Raw genomic sequence first — 27,480 nt, 5'->3', positions numbered from 1 at the left:
TGTAATTAATGTCCAGATTTGATGTAGTTTTTTATCTAGTCTTGCATAAGAATATTCAATATTGCATTTTTGTTTTGTGTACAATTGTACTGAAATATTGGTAGTGGGGGTATAGTGGCTGTGAGAATGCTGCAGAATATCTTCTTCTTTCGGCTTTTCCCGGTTAGGGGTTGCCACAGTGGATCATCTGTCCACTCATGATTGGCAGTGGAGTTTTACGGTGTCGAGTTGCCAGCCTGGCGTCCAACCTTCCACAGAAGGCACACACACGCACACACTCACACCTAGGGCCAATTTAGAGTGTCCAATCCACCTACTGCATGTCTTTGGGATGTGGGGGGAAACCGGAGCACCAAGAGGAAACCACGCGACCACAGGGAGGACATGCAGACTCCGCACAGAAGGCACCCCAGCCTAGAATCGAACCGGAGAACCTCTTGCTGTGAGGCAGCAATGCTAACCGCTGCACCACGGTGGCTGCAGAATATACAGATGTTTAATGTATACCAATGCAAACCCTGTTCTGCTAGTATGTTTTGTGTAAACCGGCAGTGTTTACAGCTAAGCCGGATGCTACACCTTTGTTCTATGATAATTTTTTGCTCTGTCCAGAATTATTGTGCTGAGAGGTTGGGAAGGGAGTTAGTGGCTGTGAGAATGTTGCAGAATGTATAGCTGCTGTTTTAATATATACTAATGCAAACACTGTTATACTAGTATTGTATATACTGGCAGTGTTTACAACTATCCCTAATGGTACGCCTTTGTTCTATGATAATTTTTTGCTTTGTCTAGAATTATTGTGCTGACAGGTTGGTAAGGAGGTTACAGTCTGTGAGAATGTTGTGCAATATTCAAATGTTTGCCTGGTATTTATCTGTTTTCAGTAAAACATGTGGGGTTACGCAATGCATTTTACTTCATAATCTGTTATTCCAGCATCTATATTTGCTGATAAGCACATTGTTTTTTTATGTTATACCTTTGTGTTTTTATTTTACTTTCACTTCATCCAGATTTGTTGTTCTTAGATACTTGGGGGGTAAGGGCTGTGAAAATTCTGCAGAATGTACCGATGTCTTAATGCGTGCCAGTGCAACCCCTGTTCTACTATCAAAGGTGATCATAGCAAAGTTTCAAACTATCCCAGATGTTATGCCTTTGTTCTGCAATTTTTTTTTTTTTTTTTGGGGGGGGGGCTTTGTCTGGAATTGTTAAGCTGTGAGGTTAGAAGAGAGGGGTAGGGGCTGTGAGAATGTTGCATAATGCTTAGAAGTTTGACCTGTATTTTTGGTCTGTTAGTCATCAAAAATGTGAATTCACACAATGCATCCTACTGGAAAAATCTGTTATTCTACCATCCTACCATCTTTATTAGTTCATAACCACAATGATTTAAACCCCCTAATGTTACGTCCTTGTCTTTTTTTTTTTTTTTTTGTACCTCCTCTAGAATTGTACTGCGGTGGTGGTGCTGCGGTAGCGTTGTCGCCTCACAGTTAGACGTTGCCCGTTTGATTCTCAGAGCGTCTTCTGTGTGGCGACATGCGTGAATGGGCATTCCTTCGCTGAAGGTTGTGCGTTAGGCCCGGCAAGCCAGTACGTAAAAATCTACTGCCAATCATTAGCGGACCGGAGTTCCGCTAACCGGGAAAAGCAGAAAGAAACAAACAAACCTCCTCTAGAATTGTGCTGAGACTTTTGGGGGGGACTATGAGAGGTCTTCAGAATGTACTGATTATTGTAATGAATGCTAATGCAATCCCTGTTATTTTAATATCTTTCTAAGTTTATTACAACGTTTGTAACTGTCCTTGATGTTACACCTTTGTTCTGCAGTTATTTTCAGCTTTGAAATTATGCTGAGGAGTTAGGAGGTTGGTAGGGGCTGTGAGAATGTTGCACAATGTCCAGATGTTTTAGTTTTGGTCTGTTCTTCAAAAATGTGGGGTCACATAACGCATACTACTGCAGAATCTTATTCTAGCATCATTATTAGTTCATAAGCCCAGTATTTTAAATTATTAATGTTCAGTCTTACTGTAGTGCTGTCCATCATGTGTGGGTGTCTATGTCTTGTCTCTGAGTCTGTGTCCTGTGTGAAGGAGTCTGTGTGGGTGTCTTTGTCTACCTCTGTGGGACTGGCTACCTTGATGCTGTACAGAGGCTTGCCATAATGTAACAACATTACTACTAAATGCCTGTGTGTGTGTGTGTGTGTGTGTGTGTGTGTGTGTGTGTGTGTGTGTGTGTGTGTGTGTGTGTGTGTGTGTGTGTGTGTGTGTGTGTGTGTGTGTGTGTGTGTGTGTGTGTGTGTTTGTGGCTACCTTGCTGTGGTACAGGGGCTTGTAATGTAACATTAGTATTAAATGCCAGTCAGTGTGTGAACCTCTGTGTGTGGCTACCTTGCTGTGGCACAGCGGCTTGTCATAATTTATTAGTACTAAATTTTATTTATTTAACATTTGTTGACCGGGAAGGTCCGATTAGGACAGAGCCTATTTTTAGCAGAGGGCCAAGGAGAAATGCAGCAGAAGCATGTCTTTGGAATGTGGGAGGAAACCACACGAACGCAGGGAGGACATGCAGACTCCACACAAAAGGCACCCCAGCTGAGAATCGAACCAGAGAACCTCTTGCTGGGGGGGGGGGGGGCGACTAAGTTAACTGCTGCACCCACTGTGCAGTCCCAGTCAGTGTGTGTGTATACTGTTGTGAGTGGCTACCTTGCTGTCGTACAGGGGCTTGTCATAATGTAACATTGGTACTAAATGCCAGCCAGTGTGTACCTTGACATTTCAAGTCTTTTTAATCTGAATGTAATAACACTACACAGTGATTGTTAAATGATGCTGCATGAGCTTGATAGGGAAGGAAGCGTGATGGCAATATGGTCACACTTTTTATGTTCTCCTGGGTAGGGCCCCCAACTTGAAACTTGCTGGGGGCCCCGAAAATACTAGCACCAGCCCTGGCTGTAATTAAAGCAAAAGGTGCTTCAACAAAGTATTAGTTTATGGGTGTGCACACTTATGCAACCAGCTTATTGCATGTTTTTTATTTTTTATATTTTTTCCCCTAACAGACTTGTTTTTCAATTGAATTGTACAGGTTATAGGTCTCATTAAAGGTGGAAAAAGTTTTGAAATGATTAATTGTGGTCTCCCACAAAAACCTGGCATTTTAATAGGGGTGTGTAAACTTTTTATATCCACTGGAGATGGAAACAAAACCATTATACAACTGGGCTGGCTGAAGCAGCAGTATTTCTGTGCTTATTAGTGTAACTGCATCGTCATTAGAAACCTCAGAACTGATATGTGCCTGCATATACTCTGATATATGCATCTGTATGCATATACATATTTACTTTGCTTTGTCTGTTTAGTTGTTCCTTTGAACAGTTTCTTGTTAGTGTGATAGTTTTACCACCTACAGTGTTAAAATTTTTGTTTCTGACTCTTATGTATGTTATGTTTAATATTTTCTAGAAAAAATCCAAGAAGTCAACTGAAACCTTGACCTTTAAAAGACCTGAAGGGATGCACAGAGAAGTTTATGCACTACTGTACTCAGACAAGAAGTAAGTTTTTATTAAGCATGTAACTTAATGAAACCGTAGCACTTTGAAAGTATACATGGCAATGAGGAATCTTGTTCGAATTTCCAAAACTTCACTGCTCATTCCGGTGTTCACGTTTCTCCTTTCTGTGTTCACAATGTTGTACTGTTAGAAGCTTTTATCTTTTGTCAGCGTGTGTTGCGGTATCTATGCAGAGATTTTCATTTTGCTTTTTGTTTATTTGATAACCAGGTAGGCGGACTGGTCCAGTGGATGTTTTGTAGCTATCCTTGTGCCAGATTCAATGGCGAAGATAAAATGTGTGCAGTAATGCATTGTGGATACCTATAGAATACCACAGTATAAAATTCAAAAGCACTGTAGTTGTACATTTGTACAGTTAACCATGTCTTCCCATGCTGACCGGTATTGAATCTGCCTGGAATGATACCAGAAACTAAGCCAGTTGTTAAAAATCACTCATTTTTGTTCATACTTTGACATCATCCTTGGTGAAGTAGAATGCCGCAAAATGCAAGGCACATCCGTACAAGAAAATAGTATGATAGCTGTCAAGTATGCAAGCTCAAAGATTGCATTCTATTAATCAAAGAGATGTATTTACTTTCAACAAGTCGGGAGTTCATTTAACTGAAACAGGTAGAAGTTAAAGGTACACATGGATGGAAACCATGTCTACAATCCCTGAAGCCTCTGTAGGCATCTGAGTCAGCTGGTTATGTCATTTGGTTTAGATGTTGTCCCAGTAGGTAGAGGCTCTTGGGTAGGTAAGTTTCAGGCAACTGGGGAGTTGGCAGCAAGTCCACTCCTGATTATAAGACCTTAGAGAATTATGGGTTATATTGTAATCTACCTGTCAGAAGAAGAGTGTGCCATCAGAAAAGGGAACTCTGTCTGGTTCTGTTTGCCTAACAAGAAGCTCCATGATATTATCTGTTTAGACACCAGTTGTTTTATTGCTCTTGTACTTGTTGCTTTTTACTTTAAGTATTGTAGATTCATAGGTATGTACTAGACCAACCACCAGGGCCTTTATAAGCCTAGTTGTGCAACCCCAGTCCAACTGTGTCATCGTTTATATTGGCTGTGTATTAGGAGGGGATATGTTAGTTTGGAGGTAGCTGAGGGTTTGTGGTTAGATGTATTAGGTAATATTTTACTTACTGTCTGCCTTTGTTCATTAGAGACATGGGGGTCAGATTGAAGCTGCATTTTATGATTTCCCATTCAATGGTCAAGGTTACATTTGAGTACGGTCCAGGATGAACTCTGCTTCACATTAATGGGGAGTCTGTTCCATAGCACAGGGATCCTTTTAGACATATATTGGTCTTACCAGCATGTTCTATTTATGTCGCAGGCAAAGTTTTAAATACTTGTATCTGATCAGGTTTTTCTAGTGCTATTCGTTTTATGGATTTGCAAAAGATCCATCACGGCTGGTTATGTGGATGCCTTATGCCTGGCATAGATTAACTCTCAGTAATCTGTAGGAGAGTGAGTATAGAGTTAGAGCCTTAAGGCAATCATGTTTAGGATGGTGTAATAATACCCTGGATTCTCCTGATAAGGAACCTCTGTGGGCATTCCAACTGTTGCAAATGCCTGGTCAGGTGCTTGCCAAAGGGGTCATTCTACTCCATGATGGGTCTGATAAGGGTCAAGTAAAGTGAGTTGAGTTTGTCAGCTAGCAGATTTGCTATGTTTCTCTGCTTAACAAAGGTGGTGCCATTTACCACCAATTCGGCACACTGCTTTGCTTAAGGTTTCAGACATAGCTGAAGAAGTCGTTGCCATTATCCTTAGCCTGAGAGGATATCGGGACCTCACAGTTTGCCTTGATTATTCCTCTTAGTTTCTTGTTTAGTTTAATCAGTGAGCTCCTGTCTTTATGAGAGTAACTCTTTCTCATTTTGGCCATGATTTTTCTCCTTAGTTATGCACCCTGTTAAGATTGGGATTCCACCAGTGTGGTTTGCTTTTGGTGTGTTTTTGTGGAGTTATTTCTAGTAGGTATAGCAGCCTGAATACAACTGTTCACATGTTTGTACAGGGTTTCTGTGAATGATTCTGCATAGGTTGCTGTGATCTCAATGTTGGGGGGACATTGAATTTTGAATGACTGTCGCTTAGTAGGATGTAGTTTGCTTTAGAGTAGTTCCTAACTGTTACAGGCTTAGTTGGGGTTTTCTGAGTTGATTTTAATTTTGAAGGAGACTGCTTTGTGATCCGCCTTACCAGTGAGGATATGATTGGGGGGGGGGGGGGGGTTGCAGTGTTCGCATTGGTGAATACTAGTCCAGTATGTGTGAACCTCTGGTTGGAGAGTGCACTGTCTGGTCCATGGTGTCACTCATATTGTATATCTGAATAAGACGATGAGGCTTGGGTGTTCATTTAAGTATTTTATTACATAAAAACACATCAAAATGGATATCAGAAACATTAAACTGACTAAACCACACATGCATGCTTACACCTCAGCTGCTCACTACAGAATGGCACTCTTGCTTGCACATGCTCAGTACTTATATGCACATGCCCCCTGACTGGAAAGCTTCTTAAAGGTATATCACACACACTGATGTACATCCTCCCTCTTTACTGAGCTGTCTTGTGAAAATGACACTTGAATAGGCATGCAAATTATTCAGGCATAATAAACAAAACAACATTCGTGTCCCGGTTGTCATGTATCTAGAACTAGGTCTGGAAATGCGACTTGATCTTGTAATGTGAAAGTTAGGACTGGGTTTAGCAACAGGGACAGTTTTGGACTAATTCTGAGCATATCTGGGAATTCCCACCCAGGTTCCTAACATAACTAAAGAAAGCCTTGTGATTATCCTTAGTGTCCTGTGCAGTTTTTCTCTCGAAGCTGGCCTTAGACGATTTTATGAGTGCCCGTAGTTTTTTGCTAATACTGATCAGAGATGCCTTCCCTTTTTGGGATTTTGCTCTATCATGTAGTAGCTTCCTCCTTCTATTGTATAGTTTGTTTATGGCTGGGGTCCACCAGACAGGACGTCTGCCTTTGGAGAATTGGGTCTTGGTTTTATTTGGGATTGCATGATCCATGCATTCCTGAAGGTGTTCATAGAATGCGTTTATAAAGGATTCTGCGGTCTGGGCCATATTTTCCACAGGCTCAGGGGCTTTGAAGGATTCCACCTCGGTTTTGAGGGGTGTGAAATTTGCTTTAGAGAAGTTTTTCACTGTGGTTTTCTGGGCATGGGGTGGGGTCGGGATGTGAATATCCAGTGAGATTAGTTTATGGTCTGATCTTACCAGTGAGGGATACACTTCTGGTCTGGAGCATAGAGTCCCCATGTTGGTGATGATCAGGTCCAGTATGTTTTCCCCTCTTGTGGGAGTGGTAACAAGTTGTTCCATAGCAATTGAGTTTATAAATTCTAGGAACCTTTGGGCTAGGATGTTGGAGCTAGAGTAATGCTCCCAGTCTATGTTTGGGTAGTTGAAGTCGCCCAATATAATGGTGTTTGGAGAGACCTTCATATTTTCCACTGTTCTCAGGAAGGCCGAGTGGGGTTCCTGGGTTTGGGAGGGTGGTCTGTAGCAGGCTATAAACTGGAAGGCAGTTTTACCTACTGTTAGTTGCACATGGATAGTCTCTGATGCTTCGTGCTGTGCCACCAACCTGGAGGTGTGGGTATCTTTGACAAATATTGATACTCCCCCTCCTAACCTGGTAGTGCTGGGGTGCTCTCGGGAGCCTTGAACCAGGTTTCTGTTACTGCACAGATATCGATGTTCTCCATGCTAAGGAGAGTTTCGAGTGCGTGCATCTTGAGGTTTAGACTTCTGGCGTTGAGTGGCATTACTCTTAGTTTCTTATCCCTTGTGATACCTATGGAGGTGGGTTTGTCTTTTGAGCCTTGCCTAATAAAGGCAGTATGGGGCAAGCAAGAGCCTTTACCAATATCCAAAAGCCCAGGGGTAACAGGTGCAAGCCGTCCCTAGCGAAGCATCGTGGCTTGTCGAGCATGTCATCCCAGGCTGACAGGCATTGGATCCCCTTTGAATGACACCAATACTTAAGCCAATTGTTGAAATTGATCATCTTGTCTTTATATTGTGGCATCATTCTTGGTGAAGGTAAGATGCTACTCAAGGTCAGGGTCATACCAGCCTGGGCTACATGCTCAGAGAGCTCCTATGTCTCTTTTCATGTAGTCCAGGGAGGTAAGTCTCAGGTCATTCACACCAGCATGGACAATGACCGAGTCATATTTGTACTTGCCTTGGAGTGACCTGAGTGCTTGTGTTATGTGGCAGATCCTAGCTCCCGACAGGCAGCTCACCGTGACCTTCTCCTTGTTCAGCCTGGTGAGCAGGCCGTCAGTGTGCCTGACGATAGTCACCTATTACAAGTGTATCAGGTGTGTTGTTTAGCCTTAAGGGCTGTGACTGTTCGGCACACTGGCTTTGTGAGCTATGTGTTGCACGTGTTTTGTTTTGGGGTAGCGGTTGCTTGGGTGTTTGCTTTGGAGGTCTCTGCTGCTTAGGCAGATTTTTATTTAGAGCCTCCAAGTATGTTTTTGTGTGTTTATGTGTTTGGTTTGCTGTCATGGTAGGTCTATGTGAGACTGGAATCGTAGTGAGTGTGGTTTCCTTCTCCTCCAGACTAGTTACGCCAGTACTGAGTTGAGAGAGCTTAGCCTCCAGTTTGGCTATATGATTGCATCTCTCACATGTGTTGGAATTTGTTGGGTGGAGGAGAGGGTTGTCTGTGTATATGAGGCAGTTGTAACATTGCCTCAAGATTCCCAGATTCATCAGCTGGACCGGAGAGGAGATTGACAACTGACCTTTGGACATGCTAGAATAGTATTGGGAATTCCTTTATAACTGAAAAAAAGGGCCAGTGGGGAACAAGGTACTCAATGGGGAGTTTGTGAGGGTGTAGTGCTTTTAATTTTTTAGTGCTGACTTGTATAATTGCTTTAGTGAGCAAGTGCCAGGTAACTTAAATGCAAAAACGACAAACATTAACTTTCTTTCAAGTGAAACAAGGAAATAAGTACAGTAAGCAATGCAGATATCACTAGGGATCCACAGAAGCGCTGAAAAGCCGCATTTTAGGTGGAATTAGCGTTTCAGGGAAATAACAAGCAAACAAACAACAAGCATACAAACAAAGATAGATTCAGCAGGCCTGGATCTAGTCTATGCTACAGCAAACAAGGTTTACCAATTTCAGTAAGAAACAGTTCAAATATGCAGGCACTATAAGCCTTTAACCAAAAATTCCCAGCTCAGAAGGGCAGAGTCCAGCCTCTCCTCCCACAAGAGTGCAGACCACGAACCTTCTTAATGTAAAATAACTGGCCTGAAGCCCAAGTGCTTCAACCAGAACTAATACACTTTTAGAATAACAGACACTGAGCCCTCAAGTCAGCAGTTCCCAACTTAGAAGGATGTAAGCTACCTGTCCTGCCACCACAGTGCAGGCCACAAACCTTCCTAATGTAAAACAACTGGTCTGAAGCCCAAGTGCTTAATCCAAAAGACTTAGAATGATAGCTACACTTTAATCAAGTTACTACCAAGCAGTAATAAATACAATTGAATACTTTAAATAATGCCTGGATTAGTACTCAAGTTATACAAACAAAGCTAGATTCAGCAGGCCTGGATCTAGTCTATGCTACAGCAATCAAGGTGTACCAATTTCAGTAAGAAGCAGTTCAAATATGCAGGCACTATAAGCTTTTAACCAGAAATTCCCAGCTCAGAAGGGCAGAGTCCAGCCTCTCCTCCCACAAGAGTGCAGACCACGAACCCTCTTAATGTAAAATAACTGGCCTGAAGCCCAAGTGCTTAAACCAGAATTAATACACTTTTAGAATAACGGACACTGAGCCCTCAATCAGCAGTTCCCAACTTAGAAGGATGTAAGCTACCTGTTCTGCCACTACAGTGCAGACCACAAACCTTCTTAATGTAAAACAACTGGTTTGAAGCCCAAGTGCTTAAACTAAAAGGCTTAGAATGAGTTACACCAAGCAGTAATAAATACAATTGAGTACTATTAAGATGACGCAAAAGCAAAATAAAGTAGGAAGAAACACAAATACAGTAAAAGCAGATACTTTTTTTTTTTTTTTTCTGGATTGTCCCTACATTCTATTCCCTACAATCCCACAATGTACGGTCTCAGCGCTTGACACAAACTTTTCACAAATCCAGTCCCATCAAACCCTTTTGTTGTCTGCATCCTCATTATCTTTCCCTTCTTGTAATGAATTGAGCTGTTTGCTGGTCTTATAGTAGGACTTCTTGGACAAACACTTTTTCAGGAGTTGAGCTTTCACTGCTTTGCTGTTCTTAACATATGGAACCAACAAACTGCGACTGATTAATAGTGTGGTTCTTGTTTGTCTCAACAAAAGTCTCTGGGCAGGCGAACCAAGATGATTGTGAGGAATGTTTCTGAGAGTCAAGAGATTTAGAAAAACATTGGTATTTGTCTCATTTTGTTTCCTCTAACACTTTTTTGCACTCTGAACTGCGCATTCCACCAAGCCATTTGACTGTGGGTATTCAGGACTACTCGTAATGTGAACAAAGTCCCATGTTTCAGCAAATCTTTTGAACTCCTGACTTGTAAACTGTGCACCAGTGTCAGAAATAATTCTGTGCGGATTACCATGGACAGAAAAATGTCTCTTCAACTTGGTGATGATAGTGTTGGAGATTAGGTTAAGAAGTATGTGAATCTCGAACCAATTTGAATAAGAGTCTACTGAATACCAAGTAATGTTGACCATTCCACTTAAAGATATCTGTGGCTACTGTCGACCAAGGTAGTTCAGGAATCTGGCTTAACTGAAGTGATTCTTTCTGTTGATGCGGTTTAGTGTTATTTCTCTCTCAATTTCTTGTGACATAGAAAGAAAAAATACTAGTCCTCTTGCCCCACTTTTGGTAGAATCAGTTCCTGGGTGGCCACAATGCAAGATCGTAATGCACTCTTGTTGCAAGGTTTAGAACAAACCTTTCATGATGATAACTTTGTCAGACAAAAATCTCTTCTCTGTAAGGAAAATACTGCTGTACTTCTACTGGTAAGCAAGATTGCTTAGAAGGCCATCATTGACTGAGGAAGTGGTTAAGCTTCTGAAGACTTGGGTCTAAAGCTGTGTGAGTTCTAAGCTCATCAAGACGTGTAGAAGAAAAATTTTTCACTTCCATGACTTCAGTCAGGTTTCTCATTTTCTTGGTGTTCAGTGTTTTTTTCTGGGTGATCTGGATGAAGTATCAGCAAGATAAAGAAGAATGCTTTTTGTGTAAACAAGACTTAAATGGTACTTTTGCAGTTTGAGCATCATACGTTGCAATCTAGCAGGAGCTGTGTGCATTGGCTTTCTCAAAATAGTTACTAGAGGTTGGTGGTCAGTCTCGATATGAATGGGTCGGCCGTAAATACAATCATGGAACTTCAAACATGCAAACACAATTGCCAAGAGTTCCTTTTCTGGCCATACTGCATCTCGGTATGGGTTACAGTTCTTGACGAATTGGCTGCTGGTCTACCCTCTTGAAGAATGACTGCAACAAGACCAAACTGAGAAGCATAACAAGAAAGAGTTACTGTTTTGTGAATACCATAGTATCTTAATGTAGGTGGACTGGCAATTCTCTGTTTCAGGACATCAAATGCGCTTAGATGGTATTCTGACCAGGACTAAGATATATTTTTGCATGTCAGCTGTCTAAGAGGTGCTAAAAGTTGGCTCACATCTGGAATGAACTTGCCTAAATAGTTAACCATGCCAAGAAAAAGTTGTAGGGCTTCAACATTGTCTGGCGCTGGCATCTCAAGAATTGCTGTTTGCTTGGAAGGATCTGGTCAAAAGCCTGAACTGGGAAACACATGACCAACATAAGTAACTTTTCGTAGCCTGACACCTTTTGAGGTTTCAGTTTGACTGACTTCATGAGCTCTGTCTAAAACATCAACTCAACCTACAGGATTGGCAGGCTTCTTAACCTCTCGAACGTTTCGAAATTTTCCCTTATGTAATGCCAGATACATGTCGAATAGCTGGAACCAGGTAGCCCAGGAAACAGCTGCCAGACCATTCTCCTGGTAGCCATTTATATGCTTTTCTGCCGCACACAAAATAACAATTTTCTACTTTAACGGTGATGTTGATAGGCTTGAAACGATCCCCGGCGTCCTGCAGTCCTTGGTATATTTTCGAATAAACAGTTTCTATTTTCTGGGAAAAGTTAGCTATAGAGTTTTTAACCAGTCTTTTTACAGGTGAAAAATCCGTTACACAACCCAAATTGTTTGCAGTGCAGTTATATACCACTGTTTTGTTACAATGGCTACACCCGGCTCTGGTTTTACCAAGTTTTTGAAAACACACAGTTCCATTTTGACAGAGGGACAACTGTAATGCTATCTTGTCCTTTGAAATAACATTTGATGCATCATAGATCAGATTCGCCCAGGTTTCATTAACCCCTAAAGGGACTATATTTAGAATCAATCCCCCATGAACAGTAGGAATAGCAGTGCAAATTTAGCAGTCTGAGATGTTGAGGGATGACGCATAAGCGTATTTAATAGCTTGGTAGGTATTGAAAGGTGGATGCCATGCAGCTCATTTGGCATGAGGCATAGTTGGGGCAGGAAATAAAAACGGCCACACTAAAATTATCAGAACGACAAAAAATAATCAGCAAAATAGTTGTGCAGTACTTTTGTGGAAATGGTGGTTGCGCTTGGTGAGGTTGTCCAAATGGATAAACTTTAGGCATTGTCAGGTACTGGCTTCGAGTACGAGTAGCTATAGGTGCAGAATCAGGAGTAACAAAAGGTAGCGGTTGCTGATTTTTAGATGGGATTACCTTTTTGACGTGTGATATGTGAATCCAGGTGGGTTGAGCCTTGTAGTCGAACCGCTGATGAAGTGGTCAGTAGAACTAGGAAGGGCCCTTTCCAGCGTGGTTGAAGAGCTGTTTTTTGAGGGAATGACTTGACATATACCCAGTCTTCTGGTTGTAGTGCCGAGGACAGGAAAGGATCAGGGGTTTGTTGAGCCGCTGCTACCTGGCGATGATGAAACTGTAAAAAAGAAACAAGAGAAGTGCAATACAGGAGAATATCATGATCAAATGCATTATACTTAGGGGTGGTGGTGGAGTCATGGGCATACGCATAGGGCGGCCCATGAGGATTTCATGAGGAGAAAGACCTTTAGTAGGATGTACTTCAGCTCTTATAGAGGGTAGAGCTAGAGGTAGGGCCTGTACCCAAGTGAGGCCCGTTTCAGTAGTAATTTTAGCCAGTCTTGTTTTTAGTGTCTGATTCATGCGTTTAATAATACCTGATGCCTGTGGACTATATGGACAATGAAATTTTAGAGTGATGCCTAACATTTTACACAGTGAATCAATTAACTGAGCAGTAAAATGTGTTCCACGGTCCAAATATATTTGACAGGGATCACCAAAATGAGGTATCAATTTATAACAAAGTTTTTTAGCAACTGAAATAGCATCATTCTTAGTGCATGGGTAGGCTTTTAACCACCCAGAAAAAAAAATCAACAACAGTTAAAACATACTTGAAATGAGCACAAGGCGGAAGTTCAATAAAATCCCATTGCAAAGCGCAAAATGGTCCCAATGGTTTTGGCAGTGGTTGTGTGGGAGCCATAGGGCCTTTTGAAATGTTATACTGTAAACAAGTGGAGCACATGCTCAAAAAATGCTGTACAGAAGCAGAAAGTCCTGGGGCAAACCAGCCCTTTTGGATTTGTTTTATTAGCGCTTGTACCCCAACATGAGCTGGCAAGTGATGTGCTTTAATAAGAGAATTTAACATGGACATTGGGCAGACCAGTCTGCCATCTGGATGTTGCCAAATGAAATCAGAGCGTTTAAAACAACCTTGAGCCAGCCATGGTCTCCTTTTTGATTTTGGAGCTTTATCCTGTAAAGCTTTTAACACTGTGGTATTAAAACAAACTATTGGTTGCAGAGGCTGCAAAAAATGTCCCTGAAAAGTTTGTGAGAGAGCAGCCTGTTTAGCAGCCCAGTCAGCAAAATTATTGCCCTTAGTTTTAAAAGAGTCATTAGATTGATGGGCTGCACATTTTACAACAGCAATTTTAGATGGTAATAATAAGTGCTTTAACAAATTATTAATATAAAAATGGTTTTTAATGGGTGACCCGGAAGAAGTTAAAAACCTTGGTTCCTTCCGTAGTATACCAAAATCATGAACAACACCATGGGCATAACGGGAGTCAGTATATATAGTAACAGACTTGTCCTTGGCTATTTTGCATGCATTCGATAATGCCACTAGTTCCGCTGCCTGCGCGGAAGTGCCTGGGGGTAATCATGCTGACCGTAAAACTTCAATCGGAGTATAGACTGACCAAGCTGCTTGGAATTTTCTGTAGTTTGTTCATAAGCAGGATCTATCAACAAAGAGAACCAAATCAGGATTTTGCAAAGGAGTGTCATACAAGTGTAACCTAGGAGAAAGAACAGAGTTAACTACAGGCACACAATCATGTGGTTCGCTCTCATCCGATGTTGGTATTAAAGATGCAGGGTTCAGTGGTGGGCAGCAAATGACTTGCAGGGCGGGGTTATTTATTAAACTTAATTTATATTTAGTAAGACGTGCATTTGAAAGATATTGTGTTTTTGTTTTTAAAAGTAACGCTTGAACTGCATGTGGAACTGCTAGTATAGTATCATGTCACAGGGTTAGTGGAGCTGTCATGTCAACCAAGACAGCAGCGGCTCCTACGGCCCGTAAGCAAGCTGAGTAACCAGAGACAACCGGATCTAGTTGAGTGCTGTAGTAAGCAGTAAGCCGGTAGCCTCCAGTGCGTTGCTGGGCTAAGAGACCCAAGGCAGTTTTGTTTCTCTCACAGCAAAAAAAAAATAAATGGTTTGGAATAATCTGGTAACCCTAAGGCAGGAGGATTTACCAAGGCTGTCTTGATAGCCTGAAAAGCCTCACCATGTTGTGATGTCCAGGGCAGAGGTTCCGTAATATCTTTTTTTACAAGTTGTAACAGGGGGGCTGAAATTTTCGAAAAATTAGGTACCCACTGTCTGCAGTATCCTGCTAGGCCAAGGAATCTTCAAAACTGCCTCTGAATTACAGGGCGTGGGGCATTTTGAATAGAAGTTATACGATTTTGGAGTATTTGACGAGAACCCATTGTAATAATATGTCCCAAATACTGTACCTTTTTCTGACAAAATTGTAATTTTGATTTATTTACTTTAAACCCTCATGTAGCTAAAAAGTTTAACACTAGAAGGGAATCTTCCCTACATGAGTTACTGTCTGGCGAAGCTATAAGAATATCGTCCACATATTGGACCAGAACTGAACGTGACGGCAGTTGCAGATCCTGTAACTGTCTATGCATCTCTTTAGAAAATAAGGTTGGGGATTCTACTTGACCTTTGTAGGTAAATGCAAATAAATACTGACTGTTGAGATGCACTGGAATACAGAACAAAGCTGATGAAATATCTATTACCGTGAAACATTTTGCAGTAGGTGGGATACAGCTTAAAATAGTAGCTGGGTTTGGTACAATCGAGAAGACGGGCAAAACGGCTTTAACTTCCCGCAAGTCTTGCACATGTTTCTTCACCGGTAATATTGGGGTGTTACATGGACTTGTGGTAGGTACTATGATCCCTTGTCGTTCCAATGCAGAAATAACAGGGGCAATACCAGATATAGCCTCAGTTGTCAAAGAGTGCTGTGGTACTCACGGTAATTTTGCTCCTGGTTTTAGGGTTATTTTTACAGGAGTAGCTGAGGTCAAAAATCCTACATCATTGTCATGAGTAGTCCACAGGTGAGAGGGTAGGGAATGTAAATACTCATTTCTGTCAGCATTTGGCTGAATACACATAGTCGGTAAGATGACGGAGTCATCTAAAGCTGCCAGGGTACTATCTTGTTGGTCTGAAGGTACTTGGCGATAAACTCCATCAGCTGTGCAAAAAATGGTGGCCCCCATTTTGCAAAGCAAGTCTCTTCCTAATAGATTTAAAGGTGCTGAAGGTCCTACTAAAAATGCATGGTTATTCTGCAGAGGTCCCAAAGTGACTGGGACTGTAATAGTTTCGGAATACTCAATAGGTATACCAGAGACACCCACCCCTCTAGTTATTTTGTCAGAGAGGGGAACATTTATGGCTGCTTTGCCAGCTAGCATGGATTTAGTTGCTCCGGTATCAATTAAAAATGGATAGGGTTTATTTTTAACCAGTAACATGACATGTGGTCCATCCTGATCCACAGGAATAAAAGGACACTATTGCTGTTGTTTCTGTTCAGAGAACCTTTATTGTGGTTGCTGTCGATTGGACGGTGTCCAACTAGAATTCCACTGTTGTGACGTATTGGTGTATGGTGCAGGTTGCTCAGCCAAATATGGACACTCATTTTTCCAATGGCCTGCTTGGCCACAGTTAAAACACTCTGTCTGATTACTAGAATTCTGGGGTGGAGCCAACTGTGTTCCCTGCCAGTTTTGTCTATTCTGGTTTCCTGGTCCTTGGCGTCCACCTCTCCCTCTTCCTCACCCTTGTCCTCTACCCCGTTGACCAAAAATGTTACACATTTGGATTTGTGCTTTTACTAATTGCTCCTGTAAATCCTTCTTTTCTTTAGCTAAATGGTTGGATAGGTATTGTACCTGCTGGACTAACTCATGCAAGCCCAAGCTAGGCCAGTTTAAACATACTTCCTTTAACTTGTCCCTCAACTGAGGGTGTAGCCCATCTACAAAGACAGCTGACAGCCCGCTTTTTGCTGGTCCTTCGGTGGGCTCTGGGTACCCAGAATATGCCTCAAAGGCTTCAGTGAGTCGATTTAAGTATTCGTCTATAGGCTCATCCTCTTTCTGTATGACTGATTTAATTTTTGACCAATTGGGGGTAGGTGGCACTGTTACAGTGATAGAATCAACTATGCATTGCCTAACCGCTTCAAATCCATTCTCCCCTTGCATATTGTGCTTCGGTATTGGGGTAAGAACATTAGCATGATCCCAGATATGTTTCATGAGATCAGCTGGGACAGCGTATTGGAGGACAGCTCTAACCTCTTCTATGGTAGGATTTTGCAAACAGATATGTCCTGCCAATACACGTTGAAACTTTGCTGGGTTATTATGAATAGGCGGAAGTGATTTAGTGATCGGTTGAAAATCAACTGCTGACCATGCCCTAGGTACCACTACTGTAGCCGGTTGTCTCACATCTCTAGCATGTGCTGGGTTTGGGACTTCTCTCAATGGGAATACTCCCTCTTCATCTGATGGGCTAGTGCCCGATTCAGAGTCAGAATCTGGATTAGATTTGTCCGGACCACTGTAGTCGTCCTTGTCTTCAATTACAATTGGACATTGTTTGTAAATTTTACCCTTGTGTAAATATACGGCTTTTTTATTATAATATTTTTTCAACGAGCTAGACCTAGGGTCAAAAAGCATTTGTGCTTTTCTGCTGTTTTTTGGTCTTCGAACGGGTTAGTCTAGGTGATGGTTTGGTCAGGTTGCTCTATAAGCGGTCTGCTAGGCTGACCTCCCATTGCCTTAGTTCCGCTTCCAGAGTCTAGTGCAGTCTGCTCTTCTCCCCGCCAGCCTTTGCCCTCTGTTGTGGAGCTCACTGCTCCGTCTTGAAACTGTGAAGGCTGATATTGCGGTGGAAGGGCCGTAGGGGGTGGGGGGAACCAAGAGTTAGCATCTTCAGATGATTCAGTTATTTGTAATTTACTTAATTCTTGTACAGGATATAATCCCTTAAAGGGCGGTTCCTTTAAGCCTTTACCGTTTGCTACATCTAGATTATGCGCAGTATGTCGCAGTTCCTTTATCTGCTCTTTTAGTTTCTTTTGATTGTCCTTAAGACTACTAATGACCAAGTCCTTTTCCCTTTTTTTAGCTTCACACATCCAATCATTAAAGGCTGCCCAGCACAACCCTGGTATTCTTTCTTTTTTTTAACTTTTTTTGCAAATTAGTCAATATATCTTTATTAAAACTACCATTTTCGGGAAAAGCAAGGTCAATGTAATTTTTAGTAAGGGCGATCCACTGATTTAAAACATACAACTGTCCCGGGACACATGATAAAACATATAACCAGCTGGTGTACCTCTTTCTGGCTCAGTTATTTTTCCCACACTCACTGCCATTTTCACTCAGTAAGCTATACTTGTTTAACACAGGCTTAGCTAAGGCGTTATATAAACATCTTGGTACCCCACTATCATTCCTCCTTTCATACTTATGTCGCCAGTATTTCTGTATTAACCCACACTCATACTGCACATTTAATAGCAGAAGAGAAATGCATGTCACTTACCTCAAAACAACTGAATGAGAGAAATTATATCTTTTTCTGCATAAAAAAAATTTCAAATCTTTAAAGTAGGCAGACAGAGAGATGAAAAAAAACAGTGCAGATACAGAAAAGTCTGTTATGGGCTCTTTCATTAGCAGTATTTCTTCCACTTCCTGACTGCTGCAGCTTGTTCTCAATTCAGATCCGAGTCACGGCACCAATTGTTACGTTACACAATACTTTGAAAATTAAGACAGATACAGCTCTTTCTCTCTTTCAGTGGTTTTTATTATCTACAGTACACACGTGTGGGAGCCTCATGGAAAGTACCAGGGAGACTCCCAGAACAAAGGAATAAACAAGCTTATATACTGGTGATATTGCTGACAGTACAAAAATATAAAAATGAACCAATTAGGTCATTATACAGGTCAATTAAACAATCAAAGGTTTACCCATAAACAGAAGACAATTCACATCATCATATCTCTGGGCAAAGAAAGAAAATCGGATGCACTTCCATAAAAGGCACATTTTCTGCTTTCAGGCAGACTCTTGTTTTTCAGCATTTTCTCGTTGCTCAGTGTTCATTCAAAGTTCACAGTACACAGTACATTTTAATACATACAAACTGCCACATACTCAATTCCCTCAAACACATGCTTTGGCTGTTCATATTCAACAGTTAGGAACCTGAAATGAATACCCAAGATAAGGGTGTAGGTTCAAAATCCATAAAGTATAATGACAGACTTTGTCTTACCATTCTGAGTGTGACTGTTGGTGATCCTGTTGAAACTGTTTTGCAGAGTGATTCTAAAAACAATATTGCATTTTACAATGGTTTTTCTAATAGCTCTCTCTCCACACATTCCAGTAACAGTTTCTAGGCTAGTTAAGTGATTCTGATTACCAGAAATAAACCCAAAACAAACACTAAAAACAAACTCCACTGATGGAATCCTCACCTGTACAGGATGAAGTTCATATAATTCAGATGAAAGTGCTCATTGTTGTAGCAAAAAAGAATATTGGTTTCACTCCAACGTCCTTCTTTTGGATTCAACACAGGATATATAATAAAAGAAGAAAACTCATGGCCAAAATTTGGAAGAACAACTCCTTTAAAAACAAGTGCTCTCTTCTACACCTAAACAAAAAAACTAAAAGATCTAATTAAATACAAGGCCAACTGCAAACTCAGGATACCCTCACAGACTAAGGGCAATCACAAGGCTTTCTTCAGCTATATCCAGAACCTTAAAGGTAACACACAGCAGTGTGCTGTGCTGGTGGTGAATGGTACCACCTTCACCAAACAGGGTGACATAACAAATAGGTTCATAGGTGTGTACTAGGCTAATGGCACTGGGGACTTTACAAGTCTAGCCCATAGGATTACCCTGGCATCATGTCACCTGACCATAGTTCCCAGTACCTCTGTCGAGGAAAGCCACTGGAGTGATCCCTGGGGTCAGTTTTCTATTTCCCATCAACTCACCAAGATCTCTCTTGAAGAGTGCCAATGAGGTGCTCTGCTTGACATGTATGAGAAGTCTATTACATAGCATGGGCAGTCTCTGGGTTATGAACCTGTCCCTCCAGTATGTTCTGTTGATCGTGGTAATGAGGTTGAGGTCTCTGAAGTGTGTGGTGTGAAGGGATTGGGATTTCTTTAGCTGTAGCATTTCTAACAGAGCTGGGTCAGACATGGCTTTGTAAGTCAAGCAGAGATCGCCTCTAAGTAAGCCATATGAGACAGAGAATAGTTGGAGTTGTTTTAGTCTGTCCATATAGGACAAATGTTTAAAGCCTAGGATCCTCTTTATGAGGTACTTTTGTGGCCTCTCCAGTTGTTGCAGGTGTTTAGTGAGGTACATGCCAAATGGAGCATTGTGCTCAATGATTGGCCTAATGAGGGAAGAGTAGAGGGAGACAATGACCTCTTTCTTCCTGGATGCAAAACCCTCAGTAATGAGATGTGCCACATAGAAGGACTTTCTGACCACAGTGGCAATGTAGTGGTCAAAAGAGAGGTTGCTGTCAACCCGTGTTTCCAGATATGTTATAATGCTGTCTGTGTTCAGTGGACTTCCATTGATGTGGTAATTCATGGGAACTGAGTTTTTCCCAAAGGGGATGACACATTTTTTGGCATTGAACTTAAAGCCATGGTTCTGACACCAGTCATTGGTTTTAGTGATGCCTTACTGTATGATGTCAACATCACTTGGAGAGTTAATAGCTCCCAACTTGCAATTGTCTGTGAACTTTGTCAGCCAGAGTCCCTTCATGTTTGCCTGGACTTCAGAGAAGTAGAAACCAAACAGGAGAGGACCCAGGACCGAACCCTGTGGGACTCCACTCATGACTGGTTGGCAGTCTGACTTGGACTCAGCTACTTTCACACAGTGGGTTCTACTTGTGAGCCTGTTTGCAACCTACCTAGTGATATAGGGGTTGATGCCTAGCTTAGTGAGTTTTTCTGTGATTCCTGAGTAGGGAATGGTATCAAAGGCCTTGGCCAGATCAAGGTAAGCTGTATGAACCACCTTGCCTTCATCCACTGCTCTGGTGACTGACTCAAAGAAGTTGACCAACTTGAGCAGGCATGATCTAACCTTCAGAAAACCAAACTGTGTGGGATCCAGAGTTTGGAGATTCCCTATATCCTTGTTTATTAGGTCCATGATGATGCATTCCGTAGCTTTGCATATCAGACTCATCAGGCTAATGGGGCAATAGTTCAGGGTCTGTTGTCGCTCCTCCTTTGTGGAGATGGATGACTGTAGCAGTGTGCCATTCGGTAGGGACAAAGCCTGAGGTGAGGCTGTGATTGAACAGGGCACACAGGTGAGGTGCCAGTTCACTCTGTAGTTCATGGCAGACAAACCATACCCCCTCCCCCAAGCTCCACCAGATAACATCCCTTCCAACATACTACCCCCCAACAATTAGTAGAGACCAGGTGCTGGTAGCCCTCACTAAAGTCAATAACACCACCTCAGTGGGTCCCAAAAATATCTCTGGTTGCATCCTGAACAGTCTGAAACATGACCTATCAGGACCACTTGAGGCACTATTGCACTACAGCCTTGAAGCAGGCTACTTTCAAATTAAATGGGGGATCACAACAGTCACTGCTTGACCACAAGGGCAGACCATCAACAGATGCAAGGAACTACAGACCCATCAGACTAACAAGCCTAATATGCAAAGACATGGAATGAATTATCATGGAAATCATGGAAATGATAGACAAGGACATTGGCAACCTAGAGACACTGGACCCATCCCAGTTTGATTTTGTTATGGAAAGGGCATGGCTACTTATCCCAGTAGACTTCTTTTAAAGGGTCATCAAGGCAATGGATGAGGGCAAAACAGTGAGTACTACATATCTTGTCTTACCAAGGCATTCAATACAATAATCCATTCAGTCATTATTGAAAAGGTCTCTGAGTTGTGCATAAATCCCTACATAACCTGCTGGATTTCTAGTTGGCTTACAGAGAAGAACCAAGAATTCAGGATCAGTGAGACCACCTCCACCAAGAGTCCTTGCTGGGCCTGCTCCTGTTTGGCATCTACTTCTTGGAAGTCAAGGCTAATGTTGAAGGTCTCTGGCTCAACAAGTTTAGAAATAACTCTGAACTGAGAGCCATCATAGATTTACCCCCCAAAAAACAACATCTTTAAAGAGGGCTTAATACAGATAAATGACTGTGACCTAAAACCCAATGCCAAAAAATACATTATAGCGTCTTTTGAGAAAGTGTAAATCCAGGTTAATTATTCCATGAATAAAACACCCCTAAGAGACAACCCAGTAGTAAGGGATTTGGGAACATATGTAGACAACAATTTGGCTTTTGACAAAAGTATAGCTAAGATACTAAAAAAATCATTCAATTTTAGTCTGCTTCTAGGTAAAGATATGGCATCCAGGTCCAAGGAATTTATAGTGCCACTCTACTTGGCCCTTAGCTCTATCACTGTATACAATGTTCTCTTTAGCATATACCTAACCAGACACCTGCAACAGTTAGAACATTAGAACACCCACCATTGTTTCTCACCAGACGAATTCAGGGCAAGAATACCCTGTCCCACACTGTTCACCTAAAGGCTGTGTGTCTGTATTCAGTTTTTTACAGGCTGCTGAGAGGGGACATTTGTCAGGCTTACAGGTATTCCATAAACTTAGCTCTGATGGATCTTTTGCACAAGTGCAAAAGAAATGGCACCAGAAACACTATATCCAGGTATCTGAACTTTGCTTGTTATATGTAAAGAATTGGGTGGAAAGATGTGTGCCCCAAAGAATCTCCATACTGTAGAAACGGCTCCCTAGCCATGTAAAACAGAGTTTATCCCTGACCAAGTACAAATTAAATTTTGACAATTGATTAGGAAATCATTAATTTTACCCCTGGTTTGACCTCCATGTCCTTCACAGACAGAGGCCATCAGTAAGATAAGTAATATCCAAACTAATACACCGCAAATTCATCCTTAGTTACCTTCCTTCTAACATAACCCCCCACCCCACCCCATATAGATGTCCATGGTAATCAGGACCAAAATGGTTTGGGATACATGGCTAGGTTTGTAGGGGCCCTATGGTCATTAGCCTAGTAACAACCTATGCACCTATTCACAGTGGAAGAGTTTCTATCATGTTCAACTTCATCATTGCCTTCTACAAGAATATCATCTTCTATCATAGCACATGGATAGCCAGAAAAAATGTGCTCCATTACACAAAGAAAGACTTCACTGCCAGAATTTATTCCAAATGGCATTCTCAGAAATCTTTACCTTCTGAATAAATTTGTCAAAAAAACTTTTTGCATCTAACACAGAAAAAACAGAAGCATTTGGCATAAGACCAGCAACTTCTTTGACTGTGCACATTGAATGATGAGGTTGTTTTAGTGCTTTGTTCAAGTTTCTTGGAGCAATACATATTCTGTCGGCTACCACCATGGAGGATACCCATTCAGTCAGTTCTTCAACTGGACAAATTACTCCTTGCTGCACCATTCTGTCTAGCTCAGCTTTGACACTGTTCTGCATAGCTACTGGAACTTTCTGTGCTGGTCTGATAACTGGACTTACTTTAGGGTCTAGCTTCATGGAGTACACAACTGGGAGTTTGCCTAGTTTCTTTGAAAGAATCAGCATAGTCAGAAAAAATAGTGTGAGTGAAATTTGAGCTGTTACCCTTCAAGCTTACATGGTGAACTTCCTTATTAAATGAAAGCAGTCCCATTTTCACGTTGTCTTTGAGGCCTAATAATGGCTGAACGTGTCTCTTGACTACATAAAATTGCAAGTCATAGCTGTTCCCAGCAGAGTAATATGAAAGCACTACTGAGCCCTAAGTTTGAATTTTCACCACCATAAGCAACAAGTTTTGCGCACATTGCCAGATCAAGCTTCTCACCAGCTTTTACTGTAGCAAATGTTTCTGCTGACATACCATTGCACTTTGAACCAGTATCAACTTTGAGTTCTACGGATCTCCCATTAATCCGAACAGTAAAAAATACTTCATTCTTTGCCCACAAATCTACAGCATTCACTGTTTCACCAAATACAGACACCCCATCAACATAAAAAGTAAGGTCACCGCTTTCTAATTGATCAACGTGCCTCTTCGAATGCTCTTTTTTTTATAAAAGAATGGACCTCTTTTGATTTACAAAACCTTTTGAAATGATTCCTCAATTTACATTTGTGGCATTGCTGACCAAAAGCTAAGAACGTTTCTCTCTTGGGTTCATAATTGCCACCACAATTGTGACAGTTGACTATAAGGCTAGGTGTGTGTGTGTGTGTGTGTGTGTGTGTGTGTGGGGGGGGGGGTATATTCTTTGATTTAGCTGACTCACCCTTGTACTTCACTGAGCATGTCCACTTCACAGAGCATGCTCTAAAACTTGCTAGAAATGTTCTGGGTTTCACTGAAGCTGCCACAACTTTGGGCCTGTATGTTTTAACCCCGTTCAGCATACTGTGTGCATTAGCACCCTTGAAGTGTCTTCCAGTGCTGTTCTCATTTGTAAGCATATTCATGTGCTTTTCTGTGAGCTCATATATCGGATGAATCTCTCTGGCCTTATTCAAAGTTAAATTTCTGTCTTGAAGCAAAATCTTTCTCACTGCATCATCTTTAATACCGCACACAAGCTTTTATCAGCTCATCCCTCAAATCACCAAATCTGTACGTTTTGGCATTGTTTCTCAAGTCTGTTATATATGCTGCAAAACTTTCACCAGGCTTTTGATCCCTTGTGTAAAATAGTTGTCTTTCCATTGTAATATTTGGGGTTTACACATTTCTCTAAATTTACGTTTTAAGCACTCTGGGTATTCCCTCATTTCAGCTGGTACCACTATATGGCAGTTTCCCCCTCCCCTGCTTACACAGCAGGTGCATACACAAATGTACCCTGTATTTCAATGGCTTCTGAACCAGCTACATTAAGCAGAATAAATGCCTTTGTATGTGCATCTTTGTCAGAAAAAGCAGCCTGTATGAAAATGTCATACTCCTGCTCAAACACACTCCAATTTTCTTTCTGCAGTATTGTTTTCTAACACAAATAGACATCGTCTACAGAATCCTTCTGCCATTCCAGCAGTTATGCTTAAAAACAATGCAAATATGGCCCTTGTAATTGTGTATGAACATGCACACACACCAGGTAATTGTGATGAGGTTCAAGTGCACAAAAAAACTCTTTGAAAGACTGTACTTTACAAAATATTCTTTGAAATGGCTGTGGTTTGCGAAATAACTGTACTGAAATATTGCACGCACTTGCCAACACGTTGAACACTTTGGATATTTCAAATTAACTTTAGTTAATGTGAAAAAATAGCACGCAGTGAAAAAATAGTGTAGTTTTCCCTTTTTTATACATTTTATGCGAATCGGATATTGTTTCAAATGTTTTTGTAAATTATTTTGAATATTTTTATCAATATGTCACAGTTTCAGACATTTCGTTCAATTAGAAATTCATTTTGAGCATTTGAGTGTTTCGTTTATATTCATTGAGTGAAAAATCATTTAAGTGAGTTTTACCTGGAATTTGTTTGACCTGTTTATGAGTTGTTTGAGCAGTAAGGATGATCCACTCCTGTATGTTCCTCCAACTTTAACTGTGTGCCTCATGGTTTTGACCGGATCCCATTCTGACACCATGTCGCTCGTCTTGTATATCTGAATAAGACTATGAGTCTTGAGTGTTCATTTAAATACTGAATTACATGCAAACATAAAACCGCGGTGGTGGTGCTGCGGTAGCGTTGTCACCTCACAGTAAGATGCTGTCCGGTTTGATTCTCAGCTAGAGTGTCTTCTGCGTGGAGACATGCGTGAATGGGCATACCTTCGTTGAAGGTTGTGCGTCAGGGCTGGTAACTCGGCACGTTGTGCGTCAGGGCTGGTAACTCGGCACGTAAACATCAACTACCAGTCATTAGCGGACCGGAGCTCCGCTGTGGCGATCCCTAACCGGGAAAAGTCAAAAGACACACCATTACATGCAAACACATCAGGATGGATATCAGGAACATTAAACTTAAACTAATTAACTGACTAATGCGCACATGCTTACATCTTGACTGCTCACTACAAAATGGCACTCTTGCTTGCACGTGCTCAGTACTTGTATGCATGTGCTGTTGACTGAAAAGCTTCTTAAAGTTATATAACACACTCTGATCTACACATGGTATGTATATTAATAAAGTCCAGGAAACATTGTGCCTGAAAGTTTGAGGGCAGTTTCCCAGTCTACAAAGGAACAGTTAGTCCTCCATGGTGACATACATTTAGCTAGTATATGGTAACAGACTTTGTCTATGATGACTTGCATGTGGATGAACTCCAGGGCATCATCACATTTAACCAAACTGGAGGTACATTCATTGCTGATGTAGAGTGAGACATCCACGTTTAGACACTGTCTGTGGTACTGTTGGCCTAAATGTGTGGAAGACACTATAGCCTTGCACTGCTGGAGTATTTTCTGTGGCTTTAAACCAAGTCTCAGTAATTGCACAGATATCATTATTTTCTAGAATGTGGAGAGCTTGTAGGGTATGGAGTTTCTTGTTGAGGCTCCTAGCATTGAGCAGTAACACCTTAAGGTTGCTTGGATTTTTTTTTTTGCTCTTTTGGAAGGTTTGTCATGTTTGGCATTACCTTAGAAAGGCTTTAAGGGGATGGGTAATGTTTTAGCCGACATGTGAAAGTCCGGGGGGGGGGTGCAGATCATCCTTGGCAGAGCAACATGGTCTGTTAACCATGTCCTCCCATGCTGACCAATATTGAATCTGCTTGGAATGATACCAGAAACTAAGCCATTTGTTAAAATCATACTATGGTATCATCCTTGAAGTAGAATGCTGCAAAATGCAAGGTACATACCTGTTTGAGACCCATATATTCAGAGAGATCCATAATATCACTTTTCATATAGTCCAGTGAGGTATGTCTGAGGTCATTTATACCCACTTGGACTATGATACAATCGTATTTGTACCTGTGTTGCAGTGATGTTGAGTGTGTGCATGGTACTGCATATCCTGGCTTCCAGTTAGCAGCAGGCCATTATCTTCTCAATGTCTAACCTGGTGATCGTGGCATCTGTGTGTCATAAAATGGAATCCCCATGAGAAGAATAATAGGTAAAAGTGTTTCCTTGCCTTAAGAGCTTTGTTTTTGGTAGATCATTGGGCGTAGGCTTGTGTGTGGTGGTGTTGCTTTTGATGTGTGCTTTAGAGATTGCTAAGGAGAGGTGTTGCCACTTGTAAGCTTAGGAGGTGTTTGAGGTTTGGGAAGGTTTATTTTAAGTGCATCAGCATAAGATGGTCTATGTGTAGTGAGCATTATGTGTGTAGGATGTAATGTGTGTGTTTTTGACAGCTGTGTTTTTTAAGACATTTTTGCCACCAAGGAAGTTGGGAATATACATCTCACATACTTTTAGTTTCTTTAAGGATTAAATGGGTGGCTGAGAACATGAGACAATTGCTACATTGTCTCAGGATGCTGATATATACCAAACTGGCCACAGAGACATTTGAAAATTGCATATCCATGTTGCCCGGACCTGTATTAGGGTGGTCTGTTATGGTTTAAGGACTGGGCTTTACAGAGGTCTCCTGTGGTGGTTTCCAGGGTTAAAGGAAGATGTTAAATAGTACTAGGATATGGTATTACTGCTGTTTGACACACAAACTAACTTCTCTAAATGTAACTCCTCTCTGTGCTTCACTGTGTTAAAAGTTATAGTCCTAATACAGTTTTATAGGTACATTTTATTGTCTAAGCATTTGTTTCTGTACAGGACACTGCCAGCTGCTACTGCATGGAGAGCAGCTCCATACAAATGCATCTAATTTATAGCAAACAGAAAAAAGTTGAAAACTGACTCCTGTGCCCTTTTGCCAATGAACAACTACACTTTGAGCTCTCCTGGAATGCTTCCCATCTCAATGTAGGG

The 27,480-nt window shown here is 41.4% G+C and overlaps 1 protein-coding gene across 1 annotated transcript in view; it reads left to right on the top strand.

The window, feature by feature from the left end:
• The window catches only part of DMAP1 (DNA methyltransferase 1 associated protein 1), a 634,515-nt gene that overhangs the window by 236,502 nt on the left and 370,533 nt on the right, over positions 1 to 27,480 (top strand). Inside the window, exon 3 of the mRNA XM_044086784.1 lies at positions 3,492 to 3,583. Within this exon, the coding sequence (XP_043942719.1) occupies positions 3,492 to 3,583 (92 nt within the window). The remainder of the gene's footprint in view (positions 1 to 3,491; positions 3,584 to 27,480) is intronic.

This window comes from Protopterus annectens, chromosome 10.part0 (genome assembly GCF_019279795.1).
Source record: "Protopterus annectens isolate FY-2018-M chromosome 10.part0, PAN1.0, whole genome shotgun sequence".
Taxonomy (NCBI): domain Eukaryota; kingdom Metazoa; phylum Chordata; order Ceratodontiformes; family Protopteridae; genus Protopterus; species Protopterus annectens.
Note: the sequence above shows the minus strand (reverse complement) of the source record. Positions and strands in the feature narration are given on the sequence as shown.